General features: G+C 45.3%; 1 protein-coding gene across 2 annotated transcripts; it reads right to left on the bottom strand.

Annotated features, from left to right (window-relative positions):
• Positions 1-1693: 1693 nt before the first annotated feature.
• On the bottom strand, positions 1694-16882 carry hira (histone cell cycle regulator a). Of its 2 annotated transcripts, none has more exons than XM_068703947.1 (25): positions 16644-16882; positions 14043-14105; positions 13810-13920; positions 12495-12585; positions 12215-12309; positions 11946-12041; positions 11360-11520; positions 10974-11141; positions 10771-10884; positions 10547-10617; positions 10351-10456; positions 9116-9337; positions 8928-9013; positions 8634-8816; positions 8396-8539; positions 8083-8302; positions 7590-7697; positions 7315-7463; positions 7003-7164; positions 6770-6828; positions 4904-5009; positions 4683-4805; positions 4327-4490; positions 4139-4227; positions 1694-3482 (listed from the first exon to the last, which is right to left on the bottom strand). In XM_068703947.1, exons 1-25 carry the CDS (start codon positions 16678-16680, stop codon positions 3366-3368), a joined length of 3045 nt encoding a protein of 1014 aa, XP_068560048.1. In that variant the 5' UTR covers positions 16681-16882; the 3' UTR covers positions 1694-3365. The 2 variants fall into 2 exon arrangements, with proteins under 2 accessions (XP_068560048.1, XP_068560047.1); XM_068703946.1 differs by having other exon boundaries at positions 8083-8305.
• Positions 16883-17638: the final 756 nt, after the last annotated feature.

The following is a 17638-nucleotide window of genomic DNA, read 5'->3' on the forward strand; positions in this document are numbered from 1 at the left end:
CAACAGAAACATGTAACATAAACATGTTTTAAAGTTATTAAAGATCAATATCTGCACTGTGAGGGACTGTTTACCCAAAGTAAAACATAAATCTAAAAGAGTTCTTTTAAAAGTCGTTTCTGTTTTGTTCTGTAAAATACTTTCAAATGCATTTGTGCATAAAAGCTGCGTTATGAACAATGTATGTTATTATTGTAATAATCTGTTTACTGTTATTATTATCAATGTTGTTGTTGTTGACTCTGCTTATGAACAGAATACAGCTCGAGACACTGCGAGCAAAAGAATAACTAAATGGGAGTAAAAGACTCAGCGTCTCGGAGCCACAACACCAAAAGCTACTTGATGTTTGACTGCACTTAGTTGGACAACTGTCAGAGACATTAGTTGCATCTTCATAAGATGATGATCCTCGTGTTTCAAAAGTTTGTTGAATGTTTTTTTTTTAACAGTCGAACACTTTTGGAGTTCATACGCTGACGAGTCGACTCCCACAAAGCTCCACAGTGTCTTTTATTTTGTAGGAAGTGTCTTCACTAACAGATAGACGGAGAACTGAACTCTGTTCAAAGAGACACAGGTCCTCTGAGACGCAGAAGAAGAAGAGGAGACCTCAGCTGTGATTGGTCAAAGAAACAGGAAGCTTAGATTTAAACAGGAACAGCTTCCTGTTTCAGTGCAAAGAGTTTCACAATAAAAGCTGGAGTTAACTTTATCAAAGCTTTTCTTCTGACTCCACAGTAGAGCCAGAAGGTTAGTCCAGAGTCACTGTTGAACATCAGCTGAACTAATCTCAGGTTTAACCTCTTCAATCAATATTTACTGATCAATAAACTTATTCTACGTCAAATGACCAAAACACATTCATCTGTTTTCTGTTCACTTTATTTCTTCAAAAGAAAAAGTTCAGCTCGTCTCTCCGCCCATTGTTTTTTTTCTTCTTCTTCTTCTTTTTCTTATAGAAAATGGAAAACAGAAGCAAACAAAAGAAGGCCTTGTACAAACATTTAAAAATGACTAACGGCAGAAAGAAACCAGAGAAAGAGAAACGCTGTACAGATGTAGAGGAAGAGGAGCTCCTCCTCCTCCTCCTCCTCGCTCTCCTCACTGTGCAGTGAACACACACACACACACACACACACACACACACACACACACACACACACACACACACACACACACACACACACACACACACACACACTTGGCAGATGAGTGCAGAAGTGGACAAAATAAAAAGGCTGAACACAAATACGTTTTCTTGAAGTGAAGTTCATGTTGAGTTTCATCAAAAGTCAAGTTAACGGATGTCAAACTTGTGCAGGTTATATATATATATATATATATATATATATATATATATATATATATATAACCTGCACAAGTTTGTTTAGGTATGTAAACATGTATATATAAATATATATATTTAAATATATTTAGATATATATAACCTGCACATTTGTTTAGGTATGTAAACATATATATATATATGTAAACATATACATATATATATATATTTAAATATCTAAATATATATATTTATATGTGTAAATATATATATGCAAATATATTGATATATGTATATGCAAATATACGTAGCCATGTATATGCAAATATATAAATATATACATTTACATAGACATATATAGAAATATATGTACATACACAAAAATTATATTTGAATATACAGATTTACAGATATATCCCCGCATACATATATAAATATATTTGCATATACATATTTACATATGTAGTTACATATACACAACTATATTTACATATATAAATATATTTGCATATTTATAAATATATTTGCATACACATACATATATTTACATACACATATATACCTGTGATGAAACGTTCACATGATTTCATTACTCATTTTTGAATTCCATGAGTATAAACAGCACCAGATGTTTGAAACTACAACATGACAGAGAAGTTTCATCACATATCTCCAACATGTGCAAAGTAAAGTTTGAGTTCCTGCAGTTCTCCCTCTTTCTTTCCCTCTCAGAAGGCTGAGGACATCGTCAACACATCAGTGAGGACGTGACTGTGGGTCGAGGTCAGAGGAGTCGTCGTTGAGGCTTTAACGGGAGGAAAGGTTCCCACACCATTCCTTCTGTCTAGGTTCTGATACCTCGAGTTTCGTATGAGGAGCGCCGATCCGATACCAGCGTGTTAAAAAACATTTTTAAACAGCCGTACGCAATTAACCCGATACAAACACGATCGCACGGCCGGCCTCAGGTTTTGTAAAACATGATTAAATACATGCAGAGAACGAATGTCGGAGACGCTAGCTCTGGCTAACGCTAGCGGCCGCTCCAGAAACTCACGGGAAACACTTTCGGCTGCATCGGTATCGGAAAACTACTCTAGTGTTTATTAAACTGATGAGTATTCAGAAGAGAATCACTCTCTGAGAGACGGTCAATGGGATTTAATCTGAGTTAAAGACCTCGTCTCGATTTTAGGAGCTAAAACGACCGACGACATGATGTCAAACTGTTTAAAAATGGTGTCTGGCTTCGACGTGCTCGGACTGACGTCGACATGGTTAAAGACGAAGATTCACGTTTAAATTTCCTCGTTAGCCGAAATATTTTGTTCCGCTCTTTAAGTGTCACTTCCTGTTTCTTTTCTTTAAGTGCTCTTAGACCGACCAATCAGCTGCACGGAGCCCCTTCCGTTCTCCGTTGCCCCCTAGAGGTCCTTCCTGTATTTCGGAATGTAACTCTACTTTCCCCAGCGGTGTCGTGAACATGATTATCTTTTTCGCCGTGACCTCATCATTTTGGCATTCGCGTCGTCGCTTCAAAAAGGACGCTCGGAAAACAGACTCCGCCCTCTAGAGCGCTTCCTTGCGGGTATCTCTACACTTTAACTTCACTTTGGTACACGCATATTGCTCCTCTACATCCGGTTCTGATTCACATTTCTGCTCTCTTTAAGTTCATCTTTTTGTTTAAGTCCATGATTAGGAGTGCAGGAGAGCGAGAGGTGTGGAGGTCAGCAAAAAGAAGCACATGTAGCAGGAAAAAAAAAATGACAAAAGACTGAAGGTTCAAACTGAGATCGTGATTAGAAAAAAAAAAGAAAAAAAGAGGAGCACCACCACTTCTTCCCGGTGAGCGACGGCACCGAAAACGCTGGAGGAGCTGAGGACTGTCTGTGTTACAAAGTTCCTCACAAAAACACCCAGGACGTGTTTTATTTATTTTCAGCCAGATCGGCGCTTCATTCTTCCCAAGTCGAGGAAAAGCGGTCAGAGTTTAGCCGGAGACGAACCGAGCCGGTTTCATGATGAGTCCAGGTGTGTGTGTGTGTGTCTCTCTCTGTGTGTGTGTGTGTGTGTGTTATTTGTTGCGCAGCAGCTCCAGCTGGTCCTGGTATTCGGTGAACAGTCTCTGGAATCGCAGGTTTTCCACGATGACGGGTAAAACCTCCCGCAGAAGCTCTCGCTTGCGGAGACCCTGAACACACAAGAGAACGGTTAGTGTTGAAGAAAGTCATCATCTAACTTAGGATTGAACTGAAAACATGTTCTGATCCCGATATCTCAACCCAGTTGAATAAACAGATGTTTCTTAGATAATGTGGGTGCCAGCAGCCTTAGAGTGAAGGATGGTGGCGCCTGGAAACTCCCAAACATTTCCCGACAAACGAGCCGAACATCCTGTCAACATGTTCTGTTATAACGTTCTCGAGAGAACATGAACAAACTAGGTATTATGCAAGGTCCCGTATTGGAAACCAGGGATGCTTTGTTTGATTCGGCCGACTGATCTGATTGGTGGAAAGTGACTCAAGGGGGGTGAATTAGACTATAAGGGAAAGCTGTAATAACTGATACGTTGGACTTTGTTGAATGTTGCCTTGTTGCTCATTAAAACACTTCCCGCTGGTTGCTACTCCAAGAACTCCGTCTCTTCTCTTCATTTTCGCTACGACATAATGGCGCCCAACGTGGGGCGCCAGGTGGAGCTAGCTCATTAGCCACGGGTACCAAAAAAAAAGCAAAAAAAACAAGACAAGGCTAGCATGACTCGGCATTTCTCGCATCAGGCGTGATAATTCTGTGATAATCAGCTACAAAGAAGGAAACGCGTTGTGAGTGTTGCGGTCGTACCAGCGTGGTGGGCTCCCAGGCCGTGGCGGCTGATTTGTGGACGGGACCCAGAAGCTCCTTACACAGTTCTCTGAGACGATGCTCTGATCCTGGAGGGAACACACACACACACACACACACATATAAAGCTGTGTTCAAAGAGCTCTTTCGCTGCAGACGAACCCTCATGGAAGGAGTTTGTTGGATACCTTCGTTGACGAGGAAGCGGGCGTAGATGAGCAGCCAGTAGCGGTACTCCTGCGCCGACTGCAGGGTCAGAGCCGACGCCAGCTGGTTCTCCAGGAAGGCCAGCGTCATGCTCTGCTGCAGGTGGTGAGGGGTGGAGGACAGGCGGGATGCCAGCCGACCGGCGCTGCAGGGACAAGAGAGAGAGAGAGAGAGAGAGAGAGGCGGAGTCATTTACTTCTTTCATTTCATCTGGACTGAGAAGGGGGAGGTTTGATATCAAAGAAATAGATTCTTAGATGCAGGAAACTCAATAAATCGTTTAGAATTCTAAATTGGTTCTAGAGAGTCCCACCCCTATTAATAGTGCTGTCCCTACTTGAGGTTGCGTCCCTGCATGACAGCCAGCGGCCCCGAGGACACAGGTGCATCGTGAGAAGGCAGGCAGCTCCTGAAGTCCGCACACTGGACCATAGAGTCTCCTTTGTCCGCTATCAGAGTCCTGAGAGAGACAGAGGAAGAGGTTTAATCCTTCAGTCTCAGTCCACAAGAATCCTCCCAACCACCATCATCATGTGTCTCCCTCGGGCTGCGTCTCACCACGTCTCCAGGGAGGAGCTGAAGCAGTAGGACTTCCCGTTGGACAGTCCGATGACGGGGACTCCGTGCTGGGTCAGCAGAGACTGAGACACTGTGGTGTCAGCACCTTCACACACACACACACACACACACACACACACACACACACACACACACACACACACACACACACACACACACACACACACACACACACACACACACACACACACACACACACACACAAAATGTTTTCAGGGAAACCGTCTTCATGTGAGGATAAACACTTGCAAATGCATATATTTGCTTTATTTCAATGAGTGTGTGTTGAGTACAGAGCTGGAGTCAGGATGTGGTTAGCCTAGCTTAGCATAAAGACTGGAAGCGGGGGGAGGGGGCAGCTAGCCTGGTTCTGTGTCCAAAATACACCTACTTACAGCCGTGGACTGTATAAGTGGACGTGGTCACCATGAAGTCACCCGTCGGTTTGTGGACCGATGTTTTGAAGCCTCAACTTCGGCGTTTTGGCCGTCGCCATCTTGGTTTTTTTTGCAACCAGAAGAGACGAGAGGGTGGAGCTACGTGCAACCGAACGCTGCATAGTTTTTAGGCGATTAAAATGTTACAATTAACTTCCATACAAGTGTAAACATACTATGAAAGGGTTAAAGTGACTGAAAGACACCTGTCAATCAGCGTGTAGCTCCGCCCCTAAAGCATCCCCTGCTTTATGGTCTGTTTGACTCTAAATGGAGCATAATGTACTAAATGAACATCATGCTGTATTGAAGAAGACTGTAAACTAGAGATTGAGACCATAAACTCATGTTTACAATGTTTACTGAGGGAATAAATCAAGAGAGAAGTAGAGTCATTTTAGACTAGACTTCTATACAACCAGAGGAGTCGCCCCCTGGTGGACACTAGAGAGAATGCAGCTTTAAGACATGGAGCATTGGCTTCTCTCTTCAGAACCGGAGGTTGCCGCCTGGCTCGTATATCTGCTGCGCAAAGGATTGTGGGTCAGAGTGGTTTGCATAGTAACTGCAAAATAATGAATGAATGTAGTGGAACATCCTGGTATTTTTTGGGGTCATTCTGCCTCTGAATCGATGTATTGGGACGTTCTAAATCTTTTCCTGGCAAACTAAATGGTTTGGTAGTGTGGGTAGAGAAGGAGTGTGTGATCGCCACAAAAGACCCAGCAGCAGGTGTTGCACATCCAGATGATTGTGACCCAGGTGTGGTCCGCTCAACAATGAAAGTTGTTTTCCCGCAGAGACCCTGAACATGTCGTGTTACTACCAGATGTCACACAGTTCTGTGACATGTGAGTGGAGTCAGGAGTCAAACAGCCACACCGAGCCTGACGTCTCTCTCGTCTTCAGCAGGTAAACGCTCACCACAGGGAGACAGGAAACAGAATGTGTGATATCGAGATCTTAATCTCTGTTTTTCGATTTCCTTTCTTCTTCTTCTTCTTCTTCTTCTTCCTTCTCCTCAGCGAAGATGAAATCATCTACTGTCCGGTATTCATCAACCCGGCCGCCGTCCTCAACATAACGGCCCGGATCAAGGACTACACAATGGGGAGAGAGATCTGGTCTCGGCCTCACACCCTGGATCTTAAAGATGCAAGTCAGTGGACCGGATGCTTCGTCGCTGTATAACCCAGTAATGAATAGCAGCCAACTGAATGTTTCCAGGAGATTGGTGAAGCTTTGACTTGTCTCCTGGTTACAGCTGTAACTAACAGGGTCAATATTAAGGGGAGATAGATGCTGGAACTATTTTCTCTTTCTTAAATGAACCGACTCCAGCTGTGTACTTTGACTGACATCTTCTTCTTCAAAGACAGAACTCTTCCTGCATCATCTCACGTCTCACCAGATAAAATGGTCAGCAGAGACTCGTTCTTCACCAGAGCCTTTTGTTTCTGAACGTCCCTGCACACAGACAGAAAGCCGATTAATAAAAAACAACATGGCTGCTCTCGTACAGTTCTACATGAACAACCTCGAGTGAAATCCACCGCTACAAAAGAGGAAAAAGAAGCTACGGTCAACACGTCAACGTCTGTACCCGGTAAACACAGAGGATAATGTAAAAGTCCAACCGACCAGACGGACAGCGACGCTCCAGCCGTCAGCGCCATGACGAAGTGGGCGGAGCAGTGCAGAGCCGAGGCGGGCGTGGCCAGCTGGATGGCGGGGAGGAGCCGCCGCCCACAGGAAGAGAACACCGACAACATCCTGTCCTGGCAGGCGACGGCGATGACGTCGCTGGAGGGGGAGGAGGAAGAGGAAGAAGACAGAGTCAGTGCCGTTGATTCATTTATTTATTGAAGCTCAGCGTTACCTAAACCAGTCTACTTTCATGGTCTCTCACTCGACCCCCCGTGGTAAACTGTGGCAGCTCTCAGAGCCTCGTACCTGCTCCCCGCAGCCGTGACCACCGAGCTGGGCAGCAGCGTGTTCCAGTCCCGTCCGTCTCTGGAGCACCGCAGCTGGCTGAGCTTCGAACCGGCGACCAGCGACACCTCGTTCTCCACCTCCAGGAACACCGACGGCTCCATGCTCACCTGCGCACACACACAGACGAAGAAGAAGAAGACAAAGAGACTTTTGTGATGTTGTTGCAGTTCCCACTGGTCACCAGTAGAGGGACACACACACACACACACACACACACAGTCAGAGTGTGTTACCTGCAGACTGAAGGCCTTCTTTAGACTTGGTGTCGGTAGTTTGAGAGCAGCTACAGGAGCCGGAGGAGCCGCCACCCTGCTGGACTCCCGCTCCACTGGAGGAGTTATCTGAGAGGAAGAGGAGAGACAAAAGCATGTATCCACCACTGTCTACTCCGAGGACATCCGCACAAAGGGAGCTTTTACTGGAGTTTTTCAAGACCACTTTAAAAACAACAACAACATCAGAGCCAATAAGAAGCTTTGACTGACTTTCTGTAACTTAACCCTCTGAATGATTGAGGATGGAAAAGTTTTATTTAAACAATCTCTAAAACTACACAGTTAATCGCAGCCAGAGGCTGTAAATACTGCCGTTATCGCCAGATTTTCATCTTTCCGACGGTCCTCAAACATATCATGTGTGACGAACGCTACCATCAGAAGAAGCAGCTAAAACAAAGCCGTTTATTTTAACCCACATCTGCTCGTCTTCTCCCCTCCGCCTCTCTACCTGAGTGAAGGGCTGGGCGATGGGGGCGGCCATCTTGTCTTTCCTGGGCCGTCCCTTCTTCCTCTTCTCCACCACCCCCTCCCCTCCGTCCATCAGCAGCTCGGGCTTCCTCTTGCTGAACGACATGTTCTTGCTGATGGAGGCCATCTTGTCCTCGCTGTCGCTGCTGGTGTCGTCTTTGGTTTTCACGTCTTTCAAGGCGGAGATGCCGTCCTTCGGCCTGCTGGACGCAAACGGGAAGTCACGTTGTTTTGAACTCCTCCACCACCTCACATCGGTACCATCTTGTCTTCCCTTATCCCGAGTCACTCACCTGTCCAGAGGCATCAGTCCAACCATGGAGGAGATAGTGGCGGTGACCCCCGGTGTGGCCTTAGACCTCTCTGTGAACCTGGAGTCCAAAGCCTTCATCGGCTCGATCTTGGAGGCGGAGGTGAGCAGCAGAGCGGACTTCACACTGGAACACAGAGAAGATGAGAAGATCCAGAGTGATTTAAATGAAGGGTTCAGGACTGACAGATGACAACACCACAGAAGAAGTCAGCTCGTACCCGTCCTCCAGGCCCTTGCTGGCTGGAGGCGAGGTGAGCATGGGGTCGTGGCTGGGCCTCAGGCCCAGAGACGAGGCCTGTCCCGGGCTGGAGTCGGAGCTGAGCTGGGAGGTGAGCTGGTTGGACATGGAGGAGCCCGAGGGCAGGATGGGAGCGCTGTTGAACAGAGCCGGAGAGAAATCCCTGCAGAGAGAAGAAGAAGAAGAAGACGGGACTATGTGTTGGTGTTTATTCTGACTTTGCGGTGCGTTTGAGGCCTCCGGGCCGCCGTAGCGATTTGAACGTTTTCCCTACCCGGTGTCCAGCTGAGCGATGCAGAGCGGCGTGATTCGTCTTCTGCCGTCCGGGGTTCTCGTCTCCACCTGCTTCTTCAGAAGGTTCTGCAAGACCACGGAAAAAAACAACACATCCAAGGAATTTAAGCTGCAGAAACATCAGAATTTGTTTTGCCCACTCTCTGGCTGCTCATGGAGACGTCTCACCTTCCTGATGTCCTCCAGAGACTCTCCGTTCATCACGCTGTTGAGTTTGGGGGCCGAAGACTCGGGCCCGGCGCCGCCCGGACCCGAGTTGGCCTGAGCCGAGCTCTGCCGCTCCTGCTGGTATTTGAGCATCTCGGGGTTCTCGATGATGGTGGTGGAGAGCTGAGCCTCGGTGCTGGTTATAGCCAGACTCTTCCCGTAGATGTTCTGGTGGATGCTGTTCTGTACGTCAGAGGAAGGAGAGAGAGAGAGAGAGAGAGTGAGACAGAGAGAGAGAGGAAGGAGAGAGAGAGAGAAAGGAGAGGAATGAGAGAGAGAGAGAGAGAGAGAGAGAGAGAGAGAGGAAGGAGAGAGAGAGAGAGAAAGGAGAGGAATGAGAGAGAGAGAAAGGAGAGGAAGGAGAGAGAGAGAGAGAGAGAGAGAGAGAGAAAGGAGAGGAAGGAGAGAGAGAGAGAGAGAGAAAGGAGAGGAATGAGAGAGAGAGAGAGGGAGGAAGGAGAGAGAGAGAGAGGAAGGAGAGAGGAAGGAGAGAGAGAGAGGAAGGAGAGAGAGAAAGGAGAGGAAGGAGAGAGAGAGAAAGGAGAGAGAGAGAAAGGAGAGGATGGAGAGGAAGAAAAGAGAGAGAGAGAGAGAGAGAGAGAGAGGAAGAAAAGAGAGAGAGAGAGAAAGGAGAGGAAGGAGAGAGAGAGAGAGAGAGAGAGAGAAAGGAGAGGAAGGAGAGAGAGAGAGAGAGAGAAAGGAGAGGAATGAGAGAGAGAGAGGAAGGAGAGAGAGAGGAAGGAGAGAGAAAGGAGAGAGGAAGGAGAGAGAGAGGAAGGAGAGAGAGAGAAAGGAGAGGAAGGAGAGAGAGAGAGAGACAGAGAGAGAGCGAGAGAGAGAGAAAGGAGAGAGAGAAAGGAGAAGATGGAGAGGAAGGAAAGAGAGAGGAAGGAAGAGAGAGAGAGAGAGAGAGAGAGAGAGAGAGAGAGAGAGAGAGAGAGAGAGAGAGAGAGAGAGAGAGAGAGAGAGAGAGAGAGAGAGAGAGGAAGGGTTCATTTGGGTTCTTGATGTTTGACAGTGATGAAACACAAGCCAACCAGGACTTCTGGAAAAAACTTCTGAAAACAGAACTCTGTTTTTTCTTGAAGAACATTCATGTCGTTAAACGGATCACTGGGGACCAGCATCTGAACAAAGTCTCAGAGGTAAATAACTACGTTTAGCCTCGTGAGACTCCACGGTGACGGGCGTCTAACCTTCTCCTCCTCGTTCAGAGGGTCTCCCAGTTCGTCCAGGGAGAAGTCCAGGTAGGCCACGGTCCCGTCCATCGAACACACCAGCATCCCGAGACCCGTCAGAGTCCTGACGCACAAACACAGCACACTCAGAGAGATCTCTCAAACACACACAACAACAACAACAACAACAAAGAAGCTGCAGAGCAAGACTCACCAGGAAATGTCCATGATGGATTTATCAAACAGATCGTGGATGACCACCAGGGGGCGCTTCAGAGAGGTCAGCTGAAGAGGGGAGACAGACGGACAGGAAGCGATCGTATCGTCAGGAAATGAACGGGGAGATGAACTCTTCCTACTGAGGAGTCATTTAAGACTCGACCGAGGAACCCGGCGCCGGACTTAACGCCAAATCGACATTTCCTAAAACAGACTGACCCAGACGGAGAGCGAGCGGTCTTTGCTGCCGACGGCGCAGCAGCAGTACGGGCAGCCGGGTTTCGGGGCGCTGCCGTTCTTCTGCTTCTTCTTGAAGATCTTCGGGTTGAATTTCTACAGAGGCAGAAAGCAGACGGGGACAGGGTGACGATTGAACCGCGCTGGGGGAGGGGGGGTGAAGTGCTCAGGCTCAGGCTTCTCACCACCACGGTCACGGCTTTACGGTGGCCCACGAAGTCCATGTTGGTCTTCCAGCCGTCCCGCTCCACGATCTGAGCGGTGGGGCCGGAGTTGTTCATGGCGTGAGCCGACACCAGGTACTGACCGTCTGGAGACCAGGAGAGACGCAGGACGTGGGTCGTCCCTCCGCACTGACGCACAGAGACGGAGAAGACAGTGGTCAAACGAAGACAAAGACAAATCTAAATACAACACAAAAGACACGCTTCCATGTTTTGACGTGATGAAGGACCCGTTAGTCGGAGTGTGCATCTAACCGGGAATATTAGTGAAAACACATTTTCATCAGCCGTGTAAACAGCGTCACAGGATTTGTGTCTTTTTTTCGGTATTGGGCTGGTCCTGGTACCTCGCTGAAGGGTTTGGTGATGTTGGCCTCCATCTGCCAGTCCACCGTCCTCCACACTCTCAGGCTGTGGTCGTCGGCCTGCGAGGCGATGTATTTCCCCACCGGGTCCCACGTCAGACCTTTCACCAGCCCGGTGTGTCCTCGCAGACAAGTCACCATCTCTGGACGGACACAAAGGAGACACGAGACACGGATGAGAGGAACGTCTTCCTGCTCTCATAGCGGGATATTCTGCTTTGAACACACACTAATCGGTTAGTCGTTTACTACCACATGCAAACATATTTAACTTGTTTTATTATCACAAACAATACATAGTAAAAATGTTTAATCTGTTTAATGAGCACTCCATTGTTTCTTGTATTTCCAGTTGTGAGGACACAGATGTTGTGAGGACACAGACTTTGTGAGGACACGGATGTTGTGAGGACACGGATGTTGTGAGGACACAGACTTTGTGAGGACACAGATGTTGTGAGGACACAGATGTTGTGAGGACACAGACGTTGTGAGGACACAGACGTTGTGAGGACACAGACGTTGTGAGGACACAGATGTTGTGAGCTCTGGAGTCGGTCTCTCCTACCTGGAAACTTGCGAGCGTTCCAGATGACGATGGTGTTGTCCACGCTGCAGGAGGCCAGCCACACGTCATGAGGAGACCACGCCACGTCCATCACATCTACACACACACACACACACACACACACACACACACACACACACACACACACACACACACACACACACACAGAGGGGGTTCAGAAGGTTAAAGGACCCTTAATGTTGTGTGTGTACATGTATATCAGTGTGTGTGTGTGTGTGTGTGTGTGTGTGTGTGTGTGTGTGTGATACCTCCAGTGTGGTTCCTCAGGATGGTGACACACCTCCACTGCTCCACGTTGGCCAGCTTACTGCTCGACCCGAACACTGTGCTCGGCCCGATGTATCTACACAGAAAACACACACACACACACACACACACACACACACACAAAAAATCAAACAGCAGCTCTGACTCAACAACATTTAATTTGAATTTACAAAAAGTGTAAAAATACTCAATGCAATATGACTTTCTCAATCATCAAGACTGTGTGTGTGTGTGTGTGTGTGTGTGTGTGTGTGTACATACGCAGCTCTCTTCCACACCATGACCAGCTTGTCGTCTCCTCCTGATGCGAGGTACAGCCCGTTGTTGGACCAGCGCACACAGTTCACACACGCTGCAGAGACAAACATACACCGGGTCATAAATCTAACCTGCATGGATTTGTGCTGACGAGGCGATCTTCCTTTTTTTAATGGCGGGCATTAATAACGGCGCAGGACGTCGGCGTTATTAAATCTGCCCGTGTGTTTCCTCTGGGTCTCTTTAGAGGCATTGAGGACAGAGAATACTTTGTGTCTGTAGCTAACTACACATCAGAGCTGACAAAAAGGACATGTGGTGTTCCCCAAGGTTCAATACTGGGGCCTCTTCTGTTCAACATCTACATGCTCCCACTAGCTCAGATTATGGAAAACAACAAAGTGTGTTATCATAATTATGCAGACGACACACAAATCTACGACACACAAATCTACATAACTATATCACCAGGGGACTATAATCCCATACAAGGACTGGCTAAATGCATTGAACAAATCAACAACTGGATGTGACAGAATGTTCTTCAGTTAAACAAAGATACGAAAGGAGGAACGATTGAAAGTCAGCGCTCAGCTTCAATCACTGATGTTAAAAACCACAAACCAAGACAGAAGTCTAGGTGTAGTTATGGATTCAGAGCTCAACCTGAACACCACATCAAGACCATCACAAAACCAGCCTCCTATCACCTGAAGAACATATCAAGGACTAGAGGACTTATGTCTCGACAGGATTTGTAAAAACTTGTCCATCTCCAGTAGACTGGACTACTGTAACGGTGTGTTCACAGGTCTCTGTAAAAAGTCAATCAGGAAGCTGCAGCTCCAGTCCTCACTAAGACCAAGAAAGTGGATCACATCTCTCCAGTTCTGAGGTCTTCACTGGTTTCCTGTCCAACAAAGAGTTGACTTTAAAACCCTGCTGTTGGTTTATAAAGCACTGAATGGTTTAGGGATCTGCTGCTACCTCATGAACCATCCCGACCAATTTAGGTGGTCTGGGACCGGTCTACTTCCTGTTCCCAGAGTCAGAACTAAACATGGAGAAGCAGCGTTCAGTTCTTCTGCTCCACATATCTGGAACAAAGTCCCAGAAAGACCCTCAACTCCTTTAGATCCAGACTGAAGACGTTTTTGTTTGTATTGTGGTAACTGTCAGATTTAGTTTGTTGTATTTCTGAGCATCGCTCACAGTAAAGTAGAAGTTTTAGAAGCACCTGTAGAAGTATTGACAGGAGGAACTAACCAACAAACACATCAACGGGTTATTTGACTCCACGGACACGGCGGCGGGTTACCTAGGTGATTGTCCATCTGGCAAAGCATCTTGGGAATATTCTCGTTCTTCTCGTCCTCGTCTCTGAGGACCGGCGCCATGTTCCAGATCATCACCTTCCCAGAATCCTCTCCTGAGAAAAACACACATCCAACATCAAGACCCACACACTGCCGACTTTTTCTTCTTTGTTTCATTCCGGCAGCGTTTTATTTTGAAAATCCCACAGGATGTGAACGTAGGTCCGGATCTTACCTTGCCCACCGGTCGCAAATTTCGTCCCATCAGGGTGGATGTCAACCGAAAATATGGGTTTGCCTGTGAAACACAGGTTATATTACATATTACAGATTGATAATCAATAATAACTGATACACTATCAGGGACCCATTTCAACGTAACACAGGAAGATCACAGCTGGACAACACGGAGAACATCTAATATCATCTTAGATACAATACAACACGTACGGCCATATTACAATATCTAAAATATATTGTCACACACACACACACACACACACACACACACACACACACACACACACACACACACACACACACACACACACACACACACACACACACACACACACACACACACACGAGAACTATGTTCAACAGTGAAATGCAGAGATAACCAGCAGCAGATGTTGCAGATGAAAGCATTTTCTCTAAAATCATTATCAAGTTAATTAGCTAGTGTGTGTGTGTGTGTGTGTGTGTGTGTGTGTGTGTGTGTGTGTGTGTGTGTGTGTGTGTGTCTCCCATCAAGCAGAGAACATTCACGTTTCTCTGTTTTACATCATTATAAAGTTGATGTCTTTGAGTTGTGGACAGTTGGTCAGATGACATAACATCTGAAGTGTGTAGAGTATAAATGATTCTCTGTGACTCTCTTACTATATCAGCCCTAACATATAGTATATATACACATAACATATCGGTACGGTGGGGTTGTGTTTACAGCATGTTTTGCTGAGGGTTGCTAAGAACTGATGCAGTAATAAAGCCAGGCTGTGTTCTCTTTATTCTGAGACATTCATTAGTCCATTTAAAGGGAAGAACTACTGAATCTGACTTCTTCTTTTTGGTACGAAATATTGTTATATTTAGGATAAAATAACACATTTAACCAACAAAACGATCCAGAGAGGAATCTTTCAGTTTGTCTCGTAGAGGAAAGAACGTCAGCTTCAAAAGAGAGAGAGAGAGACAGAGAGAGAGAGACAGACAGACAGAGAGAGAGAGAGACACAGATAGAGACAGACAGAGAGAGAGAGAGAGACAGAGAGAGAGAGAAAGAGAGAGAGACAGACAGATAGAGAGAGACAGACAGAGAGAGAGACAGACAGATAGAGAGAGACAGACAGAGAGAGAGAGACAGACAGAGAGAGAGAGACACAGAGAGAGAGAGAGAGAGAGAGAGAGAGAGAGAGAGAGAGAGAGAGAGAGAGAGAGAGAGACACACAGAGAGAGAGACACATAGAGAGAGACAGAGAAAGAGAGACAGCGACAGACAGAGAGACAAAGACAGACAGAGAGACAGACAGAGAGCTATATGTATGATATCATACATATAAAAGTCTCATTTGTCTAAAAAAAACAAATGTCACCTCAAGAGGTAAAACATTTGAACTTGTGCAAACTGGTTCATTTTCAGCATCAGTACAGAAAGTAATTCCCCAACTTAAGAGTATATCTATCTATCTATCTATCTATCTATCTATCTATCTATCTATCTATCTATATATATATATATATATATATATATATATACACACCAAACATCTGCATTCAAACAGGAAGGACTTGCTTGTTCTCTACTGTAACTCATGTCAGTTATGAGTCGACACACGTGACTCTTTACTATGTTGTGACTTCAAGAATAGTCTGAAACCTCAAAACTTCACTCTAATGACATCATCAGCTGTACCCTGACCCAGGACATTCCCTGTCTGTCTGTATACACACACACACACACACACACACACACACACACACACACATATATATTAGTTATTGTGGATTTTTTTTTACTCATTTAATATTCTTTACTGTTTTATTACTTATTTATAATACTTGTTTTTACTATGTCTCTTGTTTGCACTTTACTGTGTATATATATAAATATATATATATATATATATATATATATATATATATATATATATATATATATATATATATATATATATATACACTCTGTAGTCGTGTACATGTCCTCACTGTGGGACTGATGATGATGAAGTGATCTCACACTGACAGCTAGCCGTGTCTCGTTCTGTGTTCATTTACATTAACGACGTCGTGTTGGACGTTAAACACGCGGACCTGCAGCTCGCTGTGGGACTTCAACATGGACTCATTTCTGTCAGTTAATCCCAGAATCAGAACCGTTTATTTTGGCCAAAGTATGTCCCACGTAGAAGGGACTTGACCCGGTGCACGGCGCGTAATAACGTTAAAAACAACCGACACAGTGCAAAAACAAACAGGAACACATTGAAATGTGGAATAAGATATGAAATATAGCGCCCAGACACACAGATAACAGCACTTTAAAGCGGCTAACGTCAGGCTAGCCGGGTGGGTGGGCTAACGAGCTAAGCTAGCTGAGGTTAGCAAACATTATAATACATTTAAGAATCAAAAGAGTGATGCTGAGAAGTGACGGGGACAACCAGGCGCGTGCGCTACCGCTGCAGGGTTCACGTCCGCGGTGTGCGAGTGACTATTAAGTGACAAACAAGTGAAACAAGTGTCGACCACCACCACCATGATGCCTCCTTATCGATTCACCACCAGCGACAACAAAAGCCCAACTTGGTCCAACAGATTCCTGCACAAAGCTTACCGTTGTGGCTCACCCAGCTCGGCTTCAGCAGCTTCATTTTCAACTTAAAATATATATATATATAAATATAAATATCAATATATATATATAGCGCGAACCGCCGCCGCCTCCACTCCACTCCTGCCTTTGTCTCAAACTCTGTCCGACACTTTGTTGTTTTTGAGCTTCAACTCCTCCATCTCTGCGGCAGCATCTCCCAGAGCACCTCCGAGCAAAGTGGAGCAAGACAGGGCAGCTCAGAGTCCGGACGACAAAAGAGGCGACACCAGGAAGTGTTTCCGTTGGTTTTTTGACCGCGGACCGGAAGAAGCGCGCGGGCGGCTGTCACAATAATTCCTCAGGGGAGGAACTTTGTCGACTTTTTAAAAATATGTATTCAAATTAAATAATCGTTGACATGTTTTAATGGATTTTAACCTGTCATATGTTTAGTTAAGTGTAATTAATCCAACTTTACGTCAAATGTATCACATCAGTGGAGAATTAACTTGATACGTCTTTTATTTTGAAAATCATAGTGCGCAAACTCAGAATTTAAACTGTTAAGAAAAAGTATGAAGAGACAAAGGGCTTTTAAACGTTCTGCTTTTATTTTATTATTTTAAATAACATTGACTCTGTGGAGGACTAAAAATGCCAATACAATAAATAAATATAAAAAATAGTAGCAAATCATTAAATATGAAAATAAATTAATAATAAATAAGTAATTAGTCAAATAAATAGATAAATAAATACACATTAGTTATGGTGGCAGAAGTCAAGTTTTTCCACTTTTTTGTCAAACTGTGTCTTAAATCAGGTGAAAGTAGTTAAATAAAGGATAAATGTTAGTGAAGATATAATAAAGTTTCTATGACTTTATCCCATCATTTGTTCCAATATTCTTTATAAAATGATTTAACTTTATGTTGATGTTTTTCTGCCCTGTGCATCACATTGACAAGGATATCATTTCAAATAATAATAAAGCTAGAGATATTTGAATCGCAAGA

This window comes from Cebidichthys violaceus, unplaced genomic scaffold (genome assembly GCF_023349555.1).
Source record: "Cebidichthys violaceus isolate CVI_PGR_0920_01 unplaced genomic scaffold, fCebVio1.0.p SCAF_9, whole genome shotgun sequence".
Lineage (NCBI taxonomy): Eukaryota > Metazoa > Chordata > Actinopteri > Perciformes > Stichaeidae > Cebidichthys > Cebidichthys violaceus.

Bases quoted from the DNA above. Each gene is read 5' to 3' on its own strand.
- hira (XM_068703946.1), bottom strand. From the start codon at position 16,680: ATGAAGCTGCTGAAGCCGAGCTGGGTGAGCCACAACG. The intron at 6,829-7,002 runs GTCGGTTGGACT...GTCTGTGTGCAG, and splicing joins GGAGCGTCGCTGTCCGTCTG to GGACGTTCAGAAACAAAAGG. The intron at 5,010-6,769 runs GTGAGACGTGAG...GTGTGTGTGAAG, and splicing joins TCTGCTGACCATTTTATCTG to GTGCTGACACCACAGTGTCT.